Source organism: Polistes fuscatus, unplaced genomic scaffold (assembly GCF_010416935.1).
Source record: "Polistes fuscatus isolate 324 unplaced genomic scaffold, CU_Pfus_HIC Scaffold6, whole genome shotgun sequence".
Taxonomy (NCBI): domain Eukaryota; kingdom Metazoa; phylum Arthropoda; class Insecta; order Hymenoptera; family Vespidae; genus Polistes; species Polistes fuscatus.
The window spans coordinates 6,370,006-6,380,720 of record NW_025113140.1 but is presented as its reverse complement, the minus strand read 5'-3'; the positions used below and the strand labels follow the sequence as shown (position 1 = coordinate 6,380,720).

Sequence of the window (10,715 nt, the reverse complement as noted above, 5' to 3'; positions counted from 1 at the left end):
TTGTCAGTGCGGCATGGCCGATTTAAGTCAATTTTCATTTAGTCATTTATTACTAACCATCTAGAGACATTTAGCATGGATGATGGTATGCATAGATAGAAAGGACCACAATAGGATGTGCTCGCTAAGAGTAAACGAATAGAATTGACAAAAATAATGAAATAAATGAATGTGAATTGAATTTGGATTATTTTCATATAACAATATCAAAGTTAAATACGAGTGTAAACCGCAAAATGTATTTTGATACAAATTATGACATAAATCCCTAGAAAGATTTCTATCGTATAATATTAAAATTTATCTTTACCTTATCTTACGATTTTGTATTTAATTTATTTTTTCTTTTTTTTTTGGTCAATTTATAAAATTAATTTCACTATACCGCTATTTGTTTATAATTGTTATATCTAAGAAAAAATGTCAAAAGTTTCTATGTTCATTTCAGTTGGTAAGAAAATTAGTTCTTAGCAATGCAAGTGCTGTGCAATAATGGACGAAGATCGTGGAGGCCGCTTGTACGTGCCGTCAGATCGTTGATTAGAATAAATTTATTCGATCAACATATCTATTAACCGTGAGCCCTTCTGTATTTTGATTGTTGTTTTATTGGTATTCGCGTGTGACTTTAGTGACAATTACTTTATAGTGAAAATTTTGGCGCGCCACTTTCTGTCGGTTTGACGGAACTTGAAGAATAAATCTAAATAATATAAACCGACGATATTAAGATTGATTGAATAAGGGGATCATTGTAGAATAAGGATCTGTCAATTGTTATTAACGTTAGCTCGTAGCAGGATGATTGTGCAATGTGAAAAGTATATACACGGCCAAGTCATTGGCGTTTGGTAAGCGGGCACAGAATACGCACTAGAATACGTACTAGAATACGTGAGACCAGTGCCGTAAACATCGTGCGAGTAAATACGCGCTCTGCGTCCTCCCTGTGTATACGTGTTAACGTTACGCACAATTTCTCGATCTTCGGAGTTTTCCATTGCGACGTAACCTTATTCTTTTCGACATTTCAAGTGTTCCTTTAGTTAATAATCATTAAGTGAAATAATCCAAATACTAAATCCATCTGAAATCACGTAGTAAGGGAGGTTAGAGTCTCGAAGAGGTACGGGTTGGTGATTATCTAGACGGTCTTAGGTATATCGAAAGCGTTAACTTTCTGTCCCTCTATGCGAAGAAATTTTCTAATTTTTCATCGAAAGATAAGACAGTGATAAGAAATTTAGAGGACTAAATAAAAGAAAAAGAAAAGAGAAGGAAAAGAGATAATTTAGTTTCTCTTTCTCTCAGAATCTAACATTAAAAAAAGAAAGATAAAAGGATTTTGGTAGCATCGGGGGAGGTTCGGTTGGCCTGGGGGAAACAGTGTGTATAGTCGCGCGGCATGAGAAAATGATGTGATCGACGGTCATAATGGCGGCACCCATGTTAAAGTGGAAGCGAATCACAAATCCGGCCGGGCCTCAGCCAAGACCCAGACACGGGCATAGGGCGGTAGCCATTAAGGATCTTATGGTTGTTTTTGGTGGTGGAAACGAGGGTATAGTAGATGAACTTCATGTGTATAATACAGGTGAGTCAATTTCGCGCTATTCTGCGTCCTTGCGCGCCTGATCCTAACGATTCCCGCGATCCAAGATGGCGGCATTCGTTGACAAGACGGTCACCGGCCGGAACCGATTAGGATTAAGCAAATCTCTGCCTTGGCAATTCTTGGCGCTTTCTTCGATTAATTAATTTGAAAATTTTCTCTAAACCAGTATTCTTCCTTCTTTCTTTCATTCTATTTTGCGATAGTTTCATTGCTAGCTTCTACTCCTAATGTCATTTTTCGTGTTTATACGCGCGGGAGCAGCCATTGCTATCTCTTCACCCCACCACGCAACGCAATGCAACGAAATGAAACGCAACGCTGCGCCGAGCTGTTTCCCATCATTCCGCGTTCATGCTTCGTCTTTCTTTCTATTATGCTACCTATCCCTCTCTCCTCCTCTAGTTTTCATTTTTATATTCCGACTCTTATTTCGAACGTAAGCGATATCACCGTTGCCGCTGCCGCTTGGTTATGCGCTAGTTTACCAGCATTTTTTTTTTCTCTTTTACTTATTAAAATTATATAAATAAATATTTCCTCTCATCTAGCTATATTTAATATTATATGACCAAAATGTAATTAAATAGAATAACATTCTTTTTTTTACAGCTACTAATCAATGGTTTGTACCAACAACCAAAGGCGATATTCCACCTGGTTGCGCAGCCTATGGATTCGTGGTTGATGGCACACGTATATTAGTTTTTGGTGGCATGGTAGAATATGGCAAATACTCTAATGAACTCTATGAGCTTCAAGCAAGTAGATGGGAATGGAAAAGATTAAAACCTAAACCACCTAAACATGATGCTCCACCTTGTCCACGGTTGGGCCATAGTTTTACCCTTATTGGGAATAAAGTCTTCTTATTCGGAGGTTTGGCTAATGATAGCGAAGATCCAAAAAATAATATACCAAGATATTTAAATGACCTCTATACATTGGAATTGCTTTCAAATGGAAATACAACATGGGATGTTCCACTAACCCATTGCCATGCACCTCCGCCTCGGGAGTCGCACACAGGTGTTGCTTATACAGATCGTACTACAGGTAAATCTTGCTTGGTTATTTATGGTGGTATGAGCGGCTGTCGTTTGGGTGACCTATGGTTTCTCGATGTCGATTCCATGACATGGAACAAGCCGGTAGTTCATGGACCTACCCCACTACCGCGTTCTCTTCATACTGCCACTTTGATCGGTCATAGAATGTATATTTTTGGTGGATGGGTACCCCTTGTTGTGGACGACGTAAAAGTAGCAACACACGAAAAAGAGTGGAAATGTACAAGTACATTAGCATGTTTAAATTTAGGTGAGTTAACGTTTGATTATTATTCGTCTTTCTTTCCTCTTTTACAAATGTAAACAATATTAAAATATGTTTATTTTTTTCTTTTTATTAGAAACATTAACTTGGGAACAACTGACAGTGGATTCTCTCGAAGAAAATGTACCACGTGCGCGTGCTGGACATTGTGCTGTTGGCGTGCACAGTAGATTATATGTTTGGTCCGGACGCGATGGTTATCGTAAAGCATGGAACAACCAGGTTAGGGTTAGTTATTATTTTGAAAACATTATCTGAAGAAATGGTTTTTTATTGACAGTATTTTGAAACTTATTGGCAGGTATGCTGTAAAGATCTTTGGTATCTCGAAGTGAATAAACCACTAGCACCTACTCGCGTTCAACTTGTTAGGGCTTCCACTCAAACATTGGAAGTCAATTGGAATCCTACGCCTTCTGCACAATATTATATTTTACAAATTCAAAAATATGATATGCCTCCTACTTCAACCGGAACATTTCCAACTGTCAGCGCTCCTACTAGTACACCGATTACAACATCAGCAGTGGCAACGCCTGCCACCATACCTGTAACAACTCCTCCCATTACGACTGTTGCATCTCTTCCATCGACTCCAACTTGTGCAAGATCATCGGTACCTCAAACTCCGATAAGAGCACAATCAACCGTACAAAGTCCTGCCCAAAAGGTACCACAAGTTACGCCAAAAGTAACGAATCCCATGACCCCAAGAGTGGCTGGAAATCTTATAAGAATTCGATCACCTATGGCAACTTCGGCAAGTACAACTACTGAACAAACTACTCCCATCACAACTGTAACTGGTCAAACGCCGACTGCTATGTCAGGAATTGCAGCTTTGGCTGCAGCTGCTGCTGCTACTCCAAAAATAAGTATGAATAATGTACCCGTAATACCACAAACCACCGCCAATACTATTAGAATGAAGAATGTCCAACCGGGTCAGCAAATACGTTTCGCTGCTCCCGGAGCAACGGTACTGCGTACTGCATCTCCACAACAGAGTAAACAAATAATACTTCAGAAACCTGGCCAAAATATATCTGGTCAGCCCCAAATCGTACATCTTCTTAAAACTGGCCAAGGTATGGTAGCCACAGTGCCTAAAGTAAGTCTCATCCCTGGGAAAACTGTTCAAGCGACTGGAGCAAAGCCGCTTAATCAAGGACCTACAATACTGAGACTGGTTAATCCTAATACCGTTGCAGGATCTAAAATATTAACGACTATGAAAACATCCAGCATTGTAGCTATGAGTAAAGGACAAAATATAAGTGGAAAACAAACAATAATGATTACTAAACCTGGTGGTAATGGTGGCTTGGTTGGAAGAACAAATCAAATTATTGTTGTTACCACGGGATCTAGTTTAAGAGCTGTACAAGCTGTGACTACCTCCCAAGCTGGTACTGGTCAGACTGGTAGTTTAACCACTCCTGTTAACGTTTTACCTCTATCCGCTACAAATCATGTAACCAATCAACAAGGAGTCAAAATGATTGTGGTATCTTCTGGAGCAATGGGTGGGGCTACAGCTGGAAAGCCAATAACCATTACAGTGCCAGGACAGGGTGGTGTACCAAAGACAGTAACTATTGCAACTAAAGGAAATCCTCAAGCAATATTCAATCCCGGGAAAAGTCAAATAGTTACGATGCCACAGATTCAAAAGGCGTCTGTAAGTATATTTTACATTTTATTTTCTGTATGTACATATACATATTCATTTGCCAATCGTTCTAATTTGTTCTCGTATGTATATGTATATACATATATATATTTTAGGAGACTGTGGCAGTTTCTGGAAAGCCTGTAACACTGCAAATGTCAGGAGGTATAGGTGCTAAAACTGTTACTTTAATGCCCACGAGTAGTTCAATAGTTACTACATCCAGTGCATCCGAAACAATAGACGCCAGTAAAATGCTTTTTGTTCCACCGCAAAAGCAACCATCAGCTTCATTGGGTAAGTATTTAATTAAAGATATTCTATACGAGTTTAGCAATCATTATCGTTGCCTCGATGAAACAGCTCTATTGATGTATTATTGAAAATTGTAGCATCTACTTCGGATGGTCCAGCTACCACAGACGCAGCTTTAGCTGCTCTCGCGGCAGAAGCAGGTTTAATAGATCCTGTTCAAGAACCATCCGGTGGTCTGTCTTTCATGGTAACCACGGATGATGTTACAGAAGGCGATGGAAAAACAGAAGATAGTTGTAATGGTAACGAGGCAACAACAGCAGCAGCTTTAGTTTCTCAAATGACCACTGGTGAATCTATGCAAGTCGATGGAGAAGGAAATTTTATAATTCCACAAGTCGATGGTCCATCTGATATTGTTTTATCCGAAGATGAAAATAATAAAGCCGATTTAGAGGAAGAACCGACACCCGAGAATCAGGATGAACAACCAATTGAGGATTCTCAAGACATGGAACAAAATGTTAGTTCTGGTGTTACAGAAAATGTTCCTATGGAAGTTTCTCCTGTCAAGGAAACAGAAGATAAAATAGGAACACCCTGCGGAACTTCTACTTCTGCAATAGTTGATGAAGAACCCATAGATTCGAAAGAAAACATAATCGATATCAAAATGGAATCTATAGAAAGTACTAAAGAGTCGGATCTACCTAATGAAAATGAAACTCAAATGAGCGCAGCAGCGGAAGAAATGCAACTAAAGAGTGAAGTATTTACTGAACAACAATCGGTTAGAGAAATTACACCAGAAGAAAGTATAACTGGGACATTAGTAGATGCGGTAGAAATCAAAAACGAGCAACAAGATACAGGCAATGAATTAAAAAGTATTCCTTTTGATTCATATTCATCTGAGGAAAAGCCTTTAACGTCCGATCACATATCACCTGATGACAATGTTTTACATCAATCACATATCTCTCCAGACGAAAACCAAGAAATTGACAATGTTAAAAACATTAAAAATGAATCAGAAGAAGGAGAGCTTTTGAAGAAGAACTCTCCAATAGATAATACACCAGACGAAGACGAACCTATGTTAACGGATAATTCTTTACAAGAGACGGATGTAAATGTTCCTGTTGCAACTCCTGCTATCCCGACAGAATTACAAATGAAGTTAGAAGAAGAAGAAGAGGAAGAAGAAGAAGAAGACGAAGAGGAAGAAGAAGAAGAAGAAGAATCGGATGAATCTATGGAACAAGATAAAATGCCTGACGTATCAGTATCAAGCATCAATGGTGTAGCTTCAGTACTGAAAGAATCGGATGTTTCTCAGAAGTCAATGACGACAGTAAAAGTGGAAAATAAAGATGAAAACGTTACAAAAAGGGATAACTTGAAGCAAGATAAAGTACATAATAACAGATCGGAAAGTGGAGATGATTCGACGGCATTAACTACTTTGGCTACTGCTGCTTTGGGATCGGCGGAACCACCTGTCAAAATTAAAAATGAACAAGTTAGCTTGTGTTTTTACTTAATAATATATATAATATTATTTATTTATTATAAATATTAAGCTTTTAATGTTAATTTAATTATTTATAGAATGAAGAAGAAAAGAAAGAAGCCAAATGGTATGACGTAGGAGTTATAAAAGGAACAGCTTTTACAGTACAGCATTATTATCTTCCTGGAGATGAGCCGCTAGATGTAACACAACCGTTGACGATGGACGTTTTTAAAGGAAGAACAAAGGTACCTCTCGAACCTGGAACTGCCTATAAATTCCGAATTGCAGCTGTGAATAGCTGTGGACAAAGTGCCTGGAGCGAGGTCAATTTGATACATTTTTGATTAATTATTAATAAAGATTTATATCATTGATTAATTTACTTGGCCTTACTACGTAATATTTACTTATTATTGTTACAGGTATCAGCATTCAAAACGTGTCTTCCAGGATTTCCAGGTGCTCCAAGCGCTATTAAAATTTCTAAATCTACAGAGGGTGCTCAGATATCTTGGGAACCACCACCTAGTAACGTGGGACCCATATTAGAATATTCTGTCTATCTAGCAGTTAAAACTGCTAATGCAACATCACCAATTAATGAAGCAGATCAAAAAACGATCGTGCCAACACCAAATCAATTAGCTTTTATTAGAGTATATTGTGGTTCAAACAATTCCTGTTCTGTGACTAATAGTTCTCTAAGTACTGCTCATATGGATGTAACTACAAAACCGGCCATAATCTTTAGAATAGCAGCAAGAAATGATAAAGGATACGGACCAGCAACACAAGTTAGGTGGTTGCAAGGTTGGTTAAATATATTTATTTATTAATTTCATTTGATAAAATCTTATTAGATAATTATAATGAATGCCTTCGTATTAACTTGATTATAATTAGATAAGTAAAGAGATATTATTTTATTAGCAGATCCAACTACCGCCGTAAAAAGCAATCCACAGGTCAAACGACCTGGCTCGGATATACGTTCGCAAGTAAGTTCCCCACAAAAAAAAGTGAAATCAGACACAGCAGGCGATAATTTTTCGTGAGCCTGTCGTATTTGACTTTTTATAACTCAAACGAAATGCTATTCATTATTTCATTTCCGCTGACATACACACGCCTAACGATGATAATGAAACAGTGTATTGTTTGAGCGAACAACGTGATATATGTATGTGAGTAAATACAAAAATTAAATCTACGGTAAGGGGTAATGGAAAAAACGGAAGGAAAGAAAGAAATATAAGAAGAAAAAGAAGAAGAAGATATGTCCATAAGTAAAATGATCGACGTATACAAACATAAGAATTTAAAAAGTATTTTAAATGTTCTATATAAATACAAGGTCTTTCTGTACCACGATTTTCACTCACCGTTATCCTCCTATTCTTTCGCCAAGTAAGCGAAAATATTCTGTAAAGACAGTATGAATACCATTAATAAATGACAAGAGGTAATTATTTTGAAGTTAAGCAAGTTTTTCCATGTTTATAGTATTTCTATAAATGGTAAGACATATACAGGATATTCACACTTGCATCAAAAATCCAACACATTTTTTAGCTATTCCAAATTACTGTTACGTCAATAACATCAATATATCATTTTAATTTATTCTTAAATTATAATTATCTTTTTTTAAATTAAATATTTATTAATCATTTTAAAGTTTTAACAAAACAAAGAAAGAGAAAAAAACAAATTTAGGAGTTATAAATAAGACCGATGCAAGTGTAAAAAAAGAAAAGAAGACAAAAATTTTGAGATTATAACAGAAACACAATTCACATAAAGTATCGGTGCTATGCATTGTCTTGGATACTTTTATTACTGCCAAATAATAAAAGAAAAGAATAGATCATTCAGAATGAAAATGCAACACGTACTGAATCATCTCTCTCTTTTTCTCTTTCTCTCTCTCTCTCTCTCTCTCTCTCTCTCTCTCTCTCTTTCTCTTTCTCTTTCTCTTTTTCTTTCTCTTTCTCTTTCTCCCACTCAAGAGCGTCTAATTGTACATTACTTTTGATTTATTAGTCTCCTAGAACATTGAGAGACAAATATATTTTGTAAAAATAGAAAATAAAGAAAGGAAATGTGTGTAATATCCACGTATGTCTTAAGAACTCGATTTAAAGATACTAATATTTTAGTAAACAGACAGTTTAAAAAAGTTACGGATATTGATCATAAGGAAAAAGAATATTTGTTTTTATTATAATATATTATAATATTAGTATTATTAATATATAGGGACAATCTGTTACAGACGAAATTGGATATAGTTATGGAAGCACGTACATAATAATTGAAAAATATTAAAATTTAATATCCCTAACTTTTCTCTTGTGCATAATAATATAATACATTTTAATCAAAATATTCAATACAAGCTTTTTTACCAGGAAAAAACCAGAAAAATTGAAAGGATTAAATATCTAAAATATATTATGCTTCTTCTAGTTTGTTCTGGGTGGCTTTTCTTTGGGGCTATGTTAAACCTTTACGATAATAATTTAAACGCGCACATTTTATGTTGAATTACGAATATGTTTTGCGTTATCATCCATCTCTAAGTAAAAAAAGAATATTAATCCACTAATAGATCATTGGGAGAACCCAAACGTATACATCTCATTAGTGGAGTTATTACATATAGATGGATTTTTTCAAATATATATGTTAAAAATAAAAAAATTAGTTTTTAGTATAATTTTGCATTATCTGAGCGTACATATTTTACTTTTAGTTTGTATTTCAAAGAAATGTTTATTGGATTAACAAAAATGACGACAAACAAAATTACCGATAAAATCTTGTGTACTATACTTGATATTATTATATATACGTGGTGTATATATATAATATAAATTTATATAATATATATACATATATATATATATAAAAGAAAAAGTTAAATAATGTTGTTTTTTTAAATCGTCAAACGTGTATTCCAATTTTGTGTTTTGAATTACTTTACGTAAATAATAAAAATTTGCGAGCAACTTATTAATACATTATTAATAAGTTTATTAATTAATTCTCGTATCGTTTTGTTTTGTAAATTCTATATGCAGAAGATGATGCTAGTTTTTAAAAACTATTAGTAAATATAAAATATTTTCATAAATATATGTATCATAGAGCATTTTGTTTTTTTCTCTCTCTCTCTCTCTCTCTCTCTCTCTTTCTCTCTCTCTCTCTTTCTGCTGTCTGTCTGTCTGCCTATCTGTGTAAATCATCTCGCTGCATTTACATTAATAACAATATGCTCTCCAATATGTTGTAAGATCTGTTAATAAATGTAGATCAATTTCATAAAAAGAAACTAGATTTCATTTGATTATGGTATTGTATGTAATTACAGAATGTACTTATACTATTGTATATACCATAACATTAGAAGAATAATTGTAACGAACTTTATAGTACTTTATTTGATGTATTTAAATGAACATGTACCAATAATCTTATATCGGAAGAATCATAAGGTACAAAGCACTTAAAAATTGGATAAAACATATAGCGCATTGCGTTCTTTGATCCAGCGAGTATATCCGCGTGTGTACATGATTTATTTTCAATCATTGCTTGTTTTTAAATCTACAATATCTACTATTCGTAGGTGTAGTTGTTTCTTTGCATGGAAAAAATGTTGATTTAATTTAACATAAATAAGCTTGAAATAAGAAAGAAAATGTAAATTAGTATTAATATTGTAGATAAAATTGGATGAATAGCGGAGTAAACAAATTCATCCATGTTGATAGTATATCAGAATTCTTTCGTGTTGCCTTTCCATGGATAAGCATCCAGCTTTTTCTTGGCAGTAATGAAAGCAAGTTATCGATGTATTTTACAAGTTTAATTGATCTTTTAAATGCACTAGATTTTGTTATAAGATAACAAATGGTAATAGGAAACCAGCTCTACTTCCTTATAATAATTTTATTCATAAAGCGGATGTAACATGTTGGTAGAAATTATAGAATAATAACCGACAACGATTTTATTAAAAAAAGAAAAAGGAAAAAAAAATTTCTACATAATCGTATAGCGAGCGTTTAGAAAGAAACCATACTCTTTGATAAGATAAGTAAATTGAAAATAAATTAACAATATATTGAATATTTATGAGATGCAAGCAAATAAACTATGTTATAGGAGAGATTCCTGATTGGCTGTAAATAATAAATGCTGCTACATGCTATAATGAAAATTCAGAAGAAAAAGGTAAAGAATTAGTAAAGAAATATTTAAATGTATTATCGCTAAATGAATGTATATTGCTAGATGTTGTGCCGCATACAACTTGCAAT

At 34.6% G+C, this 10,715-nt stretch overlaps 1 protein-coding gene across 3 annotated transcripts; it reads left to right on the top strand.

Annotated features, from left to right (window-relative positions):
* The first annotated feature begins 475 nt into the window (after nt 1–475).
* Nucleotides 476–8,245, top strand: LOC122523167 (host cell factor). Of its 3 annotated transcripts, none has more exons than XM_043644800.1 (9): nt 476–1,594; nt 2,225–2,932; nt 3,024–3,169; nt 3,249–4,628; nt 4,736–4,916; nt 5,012–6,396; nt 6,486–6,713; nt 6,813–7,200; nt 7,324–8,245. In XM_043644800.1, exons 1-9 carry the CDS (start codon nt 1,435–1,437, stop codon nt 7,443–7,445), a joined length of 4,698 nt encoding a protein of 1,565 aa, XP_043500735.1. In that variant the 5' UTR covers nt 476–1,434; the 3' UTR covers nt 7,446–8,245. The 3 variants fall into 3 exon arrangements, with proteins under 3 accessions (XP_043500735.1, XP_043500734.1, XP_043500736.1); XM_043644799.1 differs by having other exon boundaries at nt 7,321–8,245; XM_043644801.1 differs by lacking the exon at nt 476–1,594 and adding an exon at nt 1,948–2,051 and having other exon boundaries at nt 7,321–8,245.
* Nucleotides 8,246–10,715: the final 2,470 nt, after the last annotated feature.